The sequence below is a fragment of the Opisthocomus hoazin genome, chromosome 12 (genome assembly GCF_030867145.1).
Source record: "Opisthocomus hoazin isolate bOpiHoa1 chromosome 12, bOpiHoa1.hap1, whole genome shotgun sequence".
Taxonomy (NCBI): Eukaryota; Metazoa; Chordata; class Aves; order Opisthocomiformes; family Opisthocomidae; genus Opisthocomus; species Opisthocomus hoazin.
The window spans coordinates 2120714-2133268 of NC_134425.1; the positions used below are offsets into that span (position 1 = coordinate 2120714).

The 12555-nt window shown below is 67.4% G+C and overlaps 1 protein-coding gene across 1 annotated transcript in view; it reads left to right on the top strand.

Moving 5' to 3' along the window:
• ZFPM1 (zinc finger protein, FOG family member 1) overlaps positions 1 to 12555 on the top strand; it is a 41327-nt gene that overhangs the window by 27218 nt on the left and 1554 nt on the right. Inside the window, 8 exon segments of the mRNA XM_075433992.1 lie at positions 4451 to 4584; positions 6946 to 7048; positions 9226 to 9438; positions 9547 to 9771; positions 10361 to 10456; positions 10577 to 10726; positions 11418 to 12514; positions 12516 to 12554. Of these exon segments, the coding sequence (XP_075290107.1) occupies positions 4451 to 4584; positions 6946 to 7048; positions 9226 to 9438; positions 9547 to 9771; positions 10361 to 10456; positions 10577 to 10726; positions 11418 to 12514; positions 12516 to 12554 (2057 nt within the window).

A 12555-nucleotide genomic window follows, 5' to 3' on the forward strand; every position in this document is an offset into this window, starting at 1 on the left:
CGCGCGCTCGCTGCTTCTAAAAACGGCAGCCGGGGCGTGCGGTGGGGCCGGGCCGGGGCTGCCGGGGGAACTGGGGCTTCTCCAGCTCGGCTTTCCCTGGGTGGGAGAGGGAAAGCTGTGGGAGCTTGGCTACTGACGGGTGGGTGGGTGGGTGGGTGGATGGATGGGTGGGTGGGTGGGTGGGTGGGCAGATAGATGAGTGAGTGTGTGGATGAATGGATAGATGGGTGGATGGATGGATGGATGGATAGATGGGTTTATGGATGGATAGATGGATGGGTGGATGGATGGATGGATAGTTGGGTGGGTGGGTGGATGGGTGGATGGATGGATGGATGGATGGATGGATGGATGGATGGATGGATGGATGGGATGGATGGATGGGTAGATGGGTTTATGGATGGATAAGATGGATAGATGGATGGGTGGATGGATGGATGGATGGATGGATGGATGGATGGATGGATGGATGGATGGATGGATGGATGGATGGATAGTTGGGTGGGTGGGTGGATGGATGGATGGATGGATGGATGGATGGATGGATAGATGGGTTTATGGATGGATAAGATGGATAGATGGATGGGTGGATGGATGGGTAGATGGGTGGATGGATGGATGGACGGATGGATGGGTGGATGGATGGATGGCTAGATGGGCAGATGGATGGATGGATTGATGAATCCGTCCTCCCTCCCCCTTGAGGGTTGCTGTGCCATGGGGACATCCCACACATACTGGGATGGGAGCAGGGCCCACCAGTTCATCCCCATTTGCCCAAGGCCCTGCATCACCGGGGCTCATGCGGGTGCTGCACTGGCGTTGTGGCTCCCCAGGGCGGGATCCCCCCATGGATGGTGCTTGGTGCTTCGTCCCTCCCCGCACGCCCCCCCTGGGACCCCCAGCTCCCCGGGCGCTCGGGTGCCAGCCGTGCCTTCACAGCCGTTGATCGCCCGACGCGTGGCCGCGGTGTGATGACAGGATTAATCTTTGCTCTCCGGCGCAGCTCAGCCTATTTCTCTGAAATCTCTCGATGGGGAGATAAGCCGAGGCGCAGCGCTGGGCGAGCAGGCGCTGTCGGTCCCTGGAGGGGGGGGAGCAGCCCCTGGCACCCCGTGTTTGGGCAGCAGGCAGAGCACCGGGGTCGGTGCGGCACCGAGCAGGTGCACCCAGCTCCCTGGGGGCTTTCCCCCCCTCCTTCCTTCCTTCTTTTCTGCCGCTTTTCTGTGCAACCCAAAGCAAACAGCCGGGTCCCTGCCCAATTTAGTTAATGATCTGGGAGATAAACCCCGCGGTGATAACGGCGGGCACCTCCTGGGGGGGACCGATGGCCAGGTGAGATACCCGGGGTGGTGTTCACCTGCCGGGGGGGATCCCGTGGGGAGGGGACCGCGGACTTCGCTCCTCGCCGCTCGCCGAGGAGGCTGCTGGGGGCCACCCGGGGCACCCCGTGGGCTCTTCCCAACCTCCCCAGAGTGACGCTGCTGGAGCGTAGGGAAGGGGGTTGCTGCCCGCCGCGTGGTCATCCCCACGGGACGACCTTTGCTTTGGATGTCCCCTTGCTCTGGGCTTTGTTCCCAAAGCGCGGACGGCGTGAGCGCGTGGCCACCCCATCCCGTTTTCGGGGTGACGCTGGCGGATTGGGGCAGCGGCGGCCGTGGGGTGCTGGCGGGGAGCGGGGCCGGCTCTGGCAACGCTATTTTTGTCCCCCTGCCTGGAACGGTTTTCTCTTTATCAGCGCCTGCGTGTTTTCTCTGTTGGGGATTGATACACAGAAGATGAAGTGCTCTGACATGGGAAGTGTCAGGCGAACGCTCTTATCTCGGAGACATGGTCTCCTGACCCGAACGCCGCTGATTACCAGTGAGACGGGGGGAAAGGGGGGCGGGGGGGGGGCAAAAAAGCGGGGCACGGAGTGGGGAGGCGGCGGTTGGGCTCCGTTCCCCGAAAGCAGCCAGGCTGTACAGGGTGGCAAAGCCACCGCTGTCGGGGCTCTCCTGGGGATTTGGGGGTTCGCTGTCCCCTCCCCAGAGCTGGGGGGGGGGTGAGGACCGATGGCCTGGGGGTGCTGGGACTGCGATGGAGGGGCTGGAGGGAGCCCAGCTGCCCCGCTCAGCCCCGAGGCCCCGCTGATGGCCGCATCCTGCCCGGCGGCTCTGCTCCCTGCCTGCCCCCCAGGTCCTTCACGGGAGGGACCAGCTGGGCGAGGGGCTGCTGCTGCCCCTGCTCAGCATCCGTTCGTGCCAGGGAATAAACCCCATCGGCTCCTCGAAGGCCCCAGCCCTCTGCTCTCCTCCTCCTCCCTGTCCCGAGACGGAGCCAGTGGGGGCACGGGCAGAGGGGTGCCGGGGGTGCGGGTCGGGCAGAGCCAGCGCGGTGCCCGCTCCCGAAACCACTTCGCTGGGGATGAAATCCCAGTTAGAAACGGAGCTGGGATCCCCGTGGCCAGGGTGACTTTCTGAGCGTGCCGGTTCTGTGCCAGCGCCGAGGGCTCCCGGGTCGAAATTTGTGCGTGCCGGAGGCTGGGGCACAGGGACCAGCCTGGTGACCCCGAAGACCTTGGGGACACTCGACGCCTTGGCAGACCTCATCTCCAGCCCAACTCCCAGTGGGTGGCGGGTTTTGCCGAGGGGCACCGGGTGCTCCCCTGGGATGCGCTCGGAGCCGTGTCACTGGTGGCACAGGGCTTCCTCGGTGGACGGAGGGGACCTGCGGGTGATGGTGGGACCCGGGCGAGGGTGGGACCCGGCCAATGGTGGGACCCAGGCGATGGTGGCACCCGGCCGATGGTGGGACCCGGCCGATGGTGGGACCCAGCCGATGGTGGGACCCGGGCGATGGTGGGACCCGGGCGATGGTGGGACCCGGGCGATGGTGGGACCTGGGCGATGGTGGGACCCAGGCGATGGTGGGACCCAGGCGATGGTGGGACCCGGCCGATGGTGGGACCCAGACGATGATGGAACCCAGACGATGATGGGACCCAGGTGATGGTGGGACCCAGGCGACGGTGGGACCCGGGCGACAGTGGGACCCGGGCGATGGTGGGACCCGGCCGATGGTGGGACCCGGGCGATGGTGGGACCCGGCCGATGGTGGGACCCGGGCGATGGTGGGACCCAGGCGATGGTGGGACCCGGCCGATGGTGGGACCCAGGTGATGGTGGGACCCAGGCGATGGTGGGACCCAGGCGATGGTGGGACCCAGCCGATGGTGGGACCCAGGTGATGGTGGGACCCGGGCGATGGTGGGACCCAGGCGATGGTGGGACCCGGCCGATGGTGGGACCCAGGCGATGGTGGGACCCGGCCGATGGTGGGACCCAGGTGATGGTGGGACCCGGGCGATGGTGGGACCCAGCCGATGGTGGGACCCAGGCGATGGTTGGACCCGGGCGATGGTGGGACCTGGGCGATGGTGGGACCCAGTTGATGGTGGGACCCGGCCGATGGTGGGACCCAGGCGATGGTGGGACCCGGGCGATGGTGGGACCCGGGTGATGGTGGGACCTGGGCGATGGTGGGACCTGGGCGATGGTGGGACCCAGGTGATGGTGGGACCCAGGTGATGGTGGGACCCGGCCGATGGTGGGACCCAGGTGATGGTGGGACCCGGGCGATGGTGGGACCCGGGCGATGGCTGGCGCTGCCAACCCGCGCTCACCACCCAGCGCTTCCAGTCGCTCACCTGAACTCACCCCGGCGCCGAGAGGATCCAGATGTCAGCCCGGCTAATAAACACATCAGATTTCAATCTCCGCAGCCATGGGATCGCTTTATCCTCCCCACGCTTCCAGCTCTGAAAGCAATTTTGCCTTCGAACGAGCGCAGCCTCCTCCCCGCCCGCAGGACCTGGGCACCGGCTGCGTCCGCCGCGCTGCCCTCGACGGACGGAACTCCGGGCACGTGGCTTTAGGGGGGCTCTTTCTGACTGCAGGGTCCCAAGGAGGTGACCTGGGAGCCCTCCCGGACACAGCCGGGTGCCCTGAGCACCCTAGTCCACCAGCAGACCAGTAGGTTGCTTGCCATCTTCGAGGAGCGTCTTGGTTTTTGGGGTGCAGCACCCAGCCCCTTCCCCATCCGTCTGCGTATTGGTTACCTGCCATCTTATCTGCCCTCCGAAAGACAAAAGGCACAGTTAAAACATTTTAGAGCAGCCTTCATGGCGTATTAACATGTTATCTAACCCATTAAACCAGAGCCTTATCTGATAATCAAAGCCATTAAGCCCTGAAGCTGCTGCGGCTTTGGGTGCGGGGATGGGAAACGCTCCTTCCGCTCTGCCGCTGTGCTGTGCCCGGACCCCCCATGCCGTGCCCGGACCCCCCGGCGAGCGGCCACATCCCACCCACCCACCGTGGACGCGCGGCCTCGGGGCACCCACCAGCGGCTCTCAGCTCCGAGTGGGTGCCCACGTCCCCGGGGTGACACTGTGCCTGTCTCCCCGCAGATGAGCTGGACCTGGCCGTGCAGGAGGGGGAGAGGCGGGTGCGGACCCGCAGGAGCCTCCCCGAGGGCTTCTCCTGGGGACCCTTCCAGGGCAGCATCCACAGCGAGCCGGCATCGCCGGGACGTGGTGAGACGGTAAGGAGCGATGCTGCCGGGGACACCGGCGGGGAGAATCCCGAAGAAGCGAGTTGTTTGGGGAGAGGAGTCGGTTCGGGAGGGTTTTTCCCTGCCTGAGCTCCCGACGCCCTGGGAATTGGCCCGGTTTGGGTGCCCCGGAGGTCTCCCTGCCACGCGCTGCCCACCGCCCCGAGATCAGAGCATCGCGGGGGGACGCGGTGCCGGCCGTCCCCTCCTGTCCCCTCCAGCACGTGGCTGCCCAGGGGCCTCGCAGAGGAGACGGGAGCTGGGTTTCCCACCCTGAATTTTCTCCCGGGGAGCTCCGGTCGTGCCTGGAAAGCTCCGGGGCTCTGCAGCCCATGGCGGAGGGGCGGGAGGTTATGGAGTCTCCTTCTCTGGAGATGTTCCAGCCCCCCCTGGACGCGGTGCTGTGCACCCTGCTGTGGGTGACCCTGCTTGGGCAGGGGGTTGGGCTGGGGGACCCCCAGAGGTCCCTGCCAACCCCTGCCGTGCTGGGATTCTGTGGGAGCAGAGGCACCGCGGGGCTGGTGACTGGCGGTGGCAGGAGCACGCTGCGCCGGGGCGCGTGTGCACAGGTGTGCACGGGTGTGCACGCGGGGCTGGTGGAGACGCTGGATCCACCCATCCCAGCCGCATCCTTCCCCCTGCATCCCCCCAGCAGCCGCACGTGGGGGACTCCAGCCCGGGGTCTTCGAGGCCGGAGAATCTCGCCCAGGCTCCATCCCCACCTCCTCCTCCCTCTCTCCCTCGCTTTTTTTTTTTTTTTTCTTTTTTTTTTCTTTTAGCTCAGGCCCGTTTATCTTTGCTGAATTAAATCCTTGATTAACCCTTATCTGCCCAGTTTGGCTCCCTATCTGCCGGTTGGCGCCGTGTGTCCAGACACCCGGTACAGGATGATTGATTTCTTAAAGATATGCGCAGCTTTTTTCTGATACTTCATTTATTGTCTAAATATTTTTGCTCCCATTTCAGCAGCTCCCTTATCGAGCCCGGCTGATGATTCCCAGCCCTGCTCTCCTCCACCGCTCGCCTCCCTCCCCTATCTCTGCTCAGGGAAGCGAGGAAGGAATCGCAGCCCCATCCCTGATATGGGCTGTCGCCCTCGGGTCCCTTCGTCTTTGTTGCTGGCGGCGGGGGGGCGGGGGTGTAGGGGGTCTCCCCCAAATCCTGCCCGGCTCTGCTCTTCATCTCCATGTGGGAGATTATCCCACCCAGGGGTTTGAGTGGGAAATGGGAACGCTGGGTGGCTTTAACGCCTCTGTGTGCCCATCGCTGCACTGATGGAGGAGGAGGAGGAGGAGGAAGATGCCTGCCTGCCCCCCCAGCAGGTCCCACGGGGCTCCCCCAAAACCAGCCTTGCTCGGGAGGCTGTGCAAACCCGCTGGCACCGCCAGCCCAGGGGTGCCAAGGAACGGTGGAGCCCCACGTGCCGGCTGAGCCCTGGCTGTCCCCCCTCCCCGACTCCATCCCTGCCCCGCGTCCCCCCCAACCCCGGGGCGGTGCTCGCAGGGGGGACAGCAGGGGCGCAGGGCCACCCCCGAGAACGCCGTCCCGACGGATGCGGAGCAGATAGGGTTTCCGATGGTTATCGGGCCGGTGCGGAGCGGAGACACTGACCTCTTTGTTCCAGGGAGAACAGGGAAGGGCTCGACGCAGGGGCTGGGGCCGCGGAGGGCAGCCGGGACGGGCGCCCCGGGGTGCTGGGAGCACCCCGGGGTGCTGCTGTGCGCCTGGACGCCGCAGGGACCTCCCTCCATCAGGGGGTACCCACAGATCCCCCCGTGCACGCAACACGTGGAAGGTCTGCAGACACCCTCCTCTCCCTCCTGGGACATGGCAGGGCCACCGTGGTCCCCGAGGGAGCTCAGCCCTTGTGCCCCCAGCAGCACCCGTCCCGTGCAGGGCGGTCCCGAAGCCCCCAGCCCCGTTTCCCACCCGCTCTCCGCAGCAGCGGGCGGGTTCCTGCCGGAGCGGCCCCGCGGGCGCTGCGTGTGCACACGCGTGTGCGAGCGCGTGCGAGCGCGTGGGGTTTATCGCGGTGCCGGCGCTCGGCTCCTGGCGGTGATAAGGCCTCAACCGGCTGCCACTGTCAGGCTGAGTTGGAGGGTTTAGAAATATTGGGACGAATAATTAGATTTCATATCGTTACCGCGGCAGCCATCGCAGGATCAGGCAGATTAATTCCCACCACCCCCCCCCCTTTCTGCTCATTAATATTCATTAGAGATGCAGGAAGGCAGAGCCGGGCGCGGGCTAAGTGGGGAGCGCCGCAGCCCCCCCCCCCCGCTGCCAGCCCCCCACCCTGACCCCAGCCCCTTTCGGGGAGCGCTGCTCACCCCCTCTCCCTGCCCTCGACAGAGCCCGCCCGTGACGCTGGTGCTGGGGGACGAGAGCTGCTGGCTCTCCCGGCTGCCCCTCGTGCCCGGAGAGCCCGACGCCAACGCCGTCATCTACAGGAAGGGTCAGTACCGGTGCCGCGCGTCCCCGTGCCCCGGGAGGGGTCCCTGGGTGAGGGAAGGGGTGCTGCCGCGGAGGGATGTGTCCCTGTCCCCCGTCCATCCCAGCGCTGGCCGTGTCCCCAGCCCGCTGCCGGTGCCTGTGACCCCCCCATGTCTGCTGGGGCAGGGTCTGCTCCTCCGTGACCCACCGCTGGCCGTCCCTGGGGCTCGGCCCCTGCCCCAGCCCTCCCCGGCTGTCTGCCTGCCGGGGGACCTGGGGAGGGTCCCAGCGTGCAGCGGCTGGCGCAGGTACTGGCGTGAGCAGTAGTGCAAGCGTGACTGCGCACGGCTGGAGCAAGACCCGGTGCGAGCATCGGCACGAGACTCCACGCAAGCGTTGGTGCAAGGCAGCACGAGCACTGGTGCAAGCGTTGCTGCACGGAGGGGTGTGAGACAGCGCGAGCGTTACTGCGAGCAGCGGTACGAGTGCTGGTGCAAAACCCAGCACGGGCGTTGGTGCAAAGCTCGGCACAAGTGTTGGTGCAGGACTCAGTGCAAGCATTGCTGCAGGCGTGGGTGCTCACCTGGGTGCAGGACCTGGTGTCGGCGTTGCTGTGGGTGTGAGGGCTCGCCTTGGTGCAGGACTCAGTGCAAGCATTGGTGTGACTGTTGGTGCAAAGCTCGGCACAAGTGTTGGTGCAGGACTCAGTGCAAGCATGGCTGCAGGTGTGGGTGCTCACCTGGGTGCAGGACCTGGTGTCGGCGTTGCTGCGGGTGTGAGGGCTCGCCTTGGTGCAGGACTCAGTGCAAGCATTGGTGTGACTGTTGGTGCAAAGCTCGGCACAAGTGTTGGTGCAGGACTCAGTGCAAGCATGGCTGCAGGTGTGGGTGCTCACCTGGGTGCAGGACCTGGTGTCGGCGTTGCTGCGGGTGTGAGGGCTCGCCTTGGTGCAGGACTCGGTGCAAGCATTGGTGTGACTGTTGGTGCAAAGCTCGGCACAAGTGTTGGTGCAGGACTCAGTGCAAGCATGGCTGCAGGCGTGGGTGCTCACCTGGGTGCAGGACCTGGTGTCAGCGTTGCTGCGGGTGTGGGTGCTCGTCTCAGTGCAGGACTCGGTGCAAGTGTTGGTACAAGGCTCAGTGCAAGCTTTGGTGCAAGCATTGGTGTGACTGTTGGTGCAAAGCTCGGCACAAGCGTTGGCGCAGAACTCGGTGCAAGCGTTGCTGCGGGTGCGGGTGCACACACCAGTGCAGGACTCGGTGCTGGCATTGGTGCGGGTGCAAAACTCAGCACAAGCATCAGTGCAGGTGTGGGTGCACGCCTCGGTACAGGGCTCAGTGCAAGCGTTGCTGCAGGTGTGGGTGCTCGCCTTGGTGCAGGACTCAGTGCAAGTGTTGGTACAAGGCTCAGTGCAAGCATTGGTGCAAGCATTGCTGTGACTGTTGGTGCAAAACCCAGTGCAAGCGTTGGCGCAGGACTCGGTGCCAGCGTTGCTGCAGGCGTGGGTGCACACACCAGTGCAGGACTCGGGGCAAGCAGTGCTGCGGGTGTGGGTGCTCGCCTCGGTGCAGGACTCGGTGTCGGCATTGCTGCGGGTGCAGACACCGGTGCGGGGCTCGGTGGCGGCGGCGCTACGGGCGCGGACACACACACTCACCGGTGCGGGGCGCGGGGCTGTGGGTGCGGGCGCACCCCCCCGGTGCAGGGCATGGTGCCGGTGGGGGTGCAGGTGCGGACCCCGGTGCGGGGCTCGGTGCTGCGGGCGCACCCCCGGGTGCGGGGCTGGGTGCCGGCGTTGCTGCGGGCGCGGGTGCGGACCCCGGTGCGGGGCTGGGTGCCGGCATTGCTGCGGGCGCGGGTGCGGACCCCGGTGCGGGGCTCGGTGCTGGCGTTGCTGCGTGCGCGGGCGCACCCCCCCGGTGCGGGGCTCGGTGCCGGTGGGGCTGCGCGCGCGGGTGCAGACCCCGGTGCGGGGCGGAGGGGGCGGGGCTCGGGGCCGCGGGCGCGGAGGGGGCGGGGCCGCGGATCGCGCCGCGGGCGGACAGCGCCATCTGGCGGCGGCGCGGGGCTCCGCCGCGGCGGGCGCTGCCGGGGGGAGCGGGACGGGGCAGAGGGGAACGGGCAGGCAGCGGGACGGGGGGTCCGGGGAGGAGGGGTCTGCGCTGACCGCGTGTCCCCCCCCTCCCCGCACACCCGCAGAAGAAGCCCTGTGGTGCCGCACGACGCGAGCCCTGCGGGAGGACGAGGCCGTGCGCGCCTTCGTGGTGGCCGAGCCGCCGGCCGTCCCCAACCACCACGGCGGGACAGCGGAGCCCGGTGACTCGCCGTACCCAGCCGCGCTGCGCTCCGACATCCAGCTGCTGCCGCAGCAAGCCGGCATGGCCGCCATCCTGGCCACCGCCGTGGTGAACAGTGAGTCCGCGGGGACGGGCAGCGTGGCGGAGGGGACGCGGTGCAGGCCACGCCGCGGTGACCGCACCGGGGTTCCCCGCCGTGATGTACGTCCCTTCCCTTCCGCAGAGGACGTCTTCCCGTGCAAGGACTGCGGGATCTGGTACCGGAGCGAACGCAACCTCCAAGCCCACCTGATGTACTACTGCGCCAGCCGGCAGAGCGCCGGCTCGCCCGCCCTGGAGGAGAAGCCCAAGGAGACCTACCCCAACGAGCGCGTCTGCCCCTTCCCCCAGTGCAAGAAGAGCTGCCCCAGCGCCAGCTCCCTGGAGATCCACATGCGGAGCCACAGCGGTACGGCGCCTGGGGGACACCAAGCCACAAGGACCCCAGGGACCGGTGGGGTGGAGGAGCAGGGAGGCTCTGGGGCTGCAGCGTGGTGACCAGTTCGATGAGGTTCTCCCCCCAGTTGGGTTACTGGTTTGGGGCGGCTCGCTCATAGGTCTTCCCCTGTCTCAACCCTGTTGAGATGATGGGAGCATCCTGCTTCCCCCATCTGGTGCTGGCATGGCCCGGCGGGGTGTCCCCGTGGTCCCTGTCGAGATGATGGGAGCATCCTGCTTCCTGCCTCTGGTGCTGGCATGGCCTGGCAGGGTGTCCCCGTGGTCCCTGTCGAGATGATGGGAGCATCCTGCTTCCCGCATCTGGTGCTGGCATGGCCTGGCGGGGTGTCCCCGTGGTCCCTGTCGAGATGATGGGAGCATCCTGCTTCCTGCCTCTGGTGCTGGCATGGCCTGGCAGGGTGTCCCCGTGGTCCCTGTCGAGATGATGGGAGCATCCTGCTTCCCGCATCTGGTGCTGGCATGGCCCTGCGGGGTGTCCCCGTGGTCCCCATCCCCCTTGTCTCGGCGCTGAGGCGTCCGCCTGTCCGTCCGTCCTGCAGGAGAGCGGCCGTTCGTCTGCCTGATCTGCCTGTCCGCCTTCACCACGAAAGCCAACTGCGAGCGTCACCTGAAGGTGCACACAGACACCCTGAACGGTGAGTCCCCACGGGGACACCCCTATCCCCTCCAGCATCGCCTGGGGCTGGGGACCCCCTCCCCACGGGTCCCTGCCGGGTGCATCCTGCCCGCTCAGCCCCGTGCCGCGTTCCCTGCAGGCGTCTGCCACAGCTGCGGCTTCATCTCCACCACGAGGGACATCCTCTACAGCCACCTTGTCACCAACCATATGATCTGCCAGCCGGGCTCCAAGGGAGAGGTGTACTCGCCGGGGCCAGCCCTGCCTGCTGCCAAACCCCTCGCCCCCGGTGGGTACCACGGGCTGTGGCCACGGTGGGGACGCGTGCCAGCGCCCCACGCAGAGCCTGGCATCGCCACGGAGGGCTGCGTCCCCCAACGGCTGCGGGGAGGGAGGCGGGGGACGGGGCCAGCATCCCTGTGCTGGGGATGTCGGGTGATGCCGGCGTCTCATCTGGAGTCCTGTGTCCAGTGCTGGGCTCCCCAGTTCAAGAAAGATGAGGAGCTACTGGAGAGAGTCCAGCGCAGGGCTACGAGGATGAGGAGGGGACTGGAGCATCTCTCCTACGAGGAGAGGCTGAGGGAGCTGGGCTTGTTCAGCCTGGAGAAGAGAAGGCTGAGAGGGGACCTTAGAAATGCCTCTAAATATCTGCAGGGTGGGGGTCAGGAGGACGGGGCCAGACTCTGTTCAGTGGTGCCCAGCGACAGGACAAGGGGCACCGGGCACAAACTGAAGCAGAGGAAGCTCCAGCTGAACCCGAGGAAGAACTTCTTCCCTCTGAGGGTGACGGAGCCCTGGCCCAGGCTGCCCAGGGAGGCTGTGGAGTCTCCTTCTCTGGAGATATTCCAGCCCCGCCTGGCCGCGGTGCTGTGCAGCCTGCTCTGGGTGACCCTGCTTGGGCAGGGGGTTGGGCTGGGGGACCCACAGAGGTCCCTGCCGACCCCAACCCCTCTGTGACTCTGTCTCTCTCCCCTGGGCAGGGCTGAGCCAGACGAACAACGCGTCCCTGCGGAAGGGCAGCCTCCCGCCCTTCCTGCCCGAGGGGCTGCCGCCGCTGCCGCCGCATGCGGTGCTGCACGGCCCCCTGCCCGCCCCACCGCCCGGCCCCGACGCCGCGCCCGCCGCAGCACCGCCCGCCTCGCCCCCCGACGCCAAGCTCTCGCCACCCACCCAGCCGCAGAACGGGGAAGGGCTATCATCCTCCTCCTCTTCTTCCTCCTCCTCCTCCTCCTCCGGCGACGCCGTCCGCATCAAGGAGGAGCCCGCCGGCAGCCCAGCGAGCGAGGCGGAGGTGCCGAAAAGCAGCAGCCCCGACGCCCGCTCCCGGACCCCGTCCCCCCGCAGCCTGCCCTCGGCCAAGGTCAAGTCGGAGCTCGCCAGCCCCACGCCGGGCTCCAGCCCGGTGCCCAGCGAGCCCGCGGCGGGCACGGCCGGCGGCACCGTCTTCCTCCCCCAGTACGTCTTCGGCCACGAGGCCGCGGTGGTGCCGCAGGCGTCGGAGATCTTGGCGAAGATGTCGGAGCTGGTGCACAGCCGGCTGAAGCAGGGCCACGGTGGCACGGTGCCGCCCGCCGTCTACGCCGGCGCGCCGGCACCCAAGGGTGCCACTTGCTTCGAGTGCGAGATCACCTTCAACAACATCAACAACTACTACGTGCACAAGCGGCTCTACTGCTCCAGCCGGCACCTCGCTGAGGACAGCCCCCCCGGGGCACGCAAGCTCAAAGCCCCCCCCGGGACACCCAAGGGTCCCCCCGCCACGGGGACGCTGCTTTCCCCCCCGGCGGGCGACGGGCAGGGGACCCCGGCAGGGGACGGGGACGCTGGTGGGGATCCCACGCCGCCGGCCGCCGCGCCGGAGGCGAAAGGGGAGGAGGGGGGGGGCAAAGCGGGGTCCCCCGAGGCGGAGGGGGGGTCGGGGCGGTGCAGTGAGGACAGCCAGAGTCCCGGCAGCTCGGCGGGGGACGATGGGGACGAGGACCCCAGCAAGACTCTGTGCGAGGCGTGCAACATCCGCTTCAGCCGCCACGAGACCTACGCGGTGCACAAGCGCTTCTACTGCGCCTCCCGCCACGACCCCCCCCCTCCGCCGCCCCAACCCCCCCAAAGCCCCCTTCC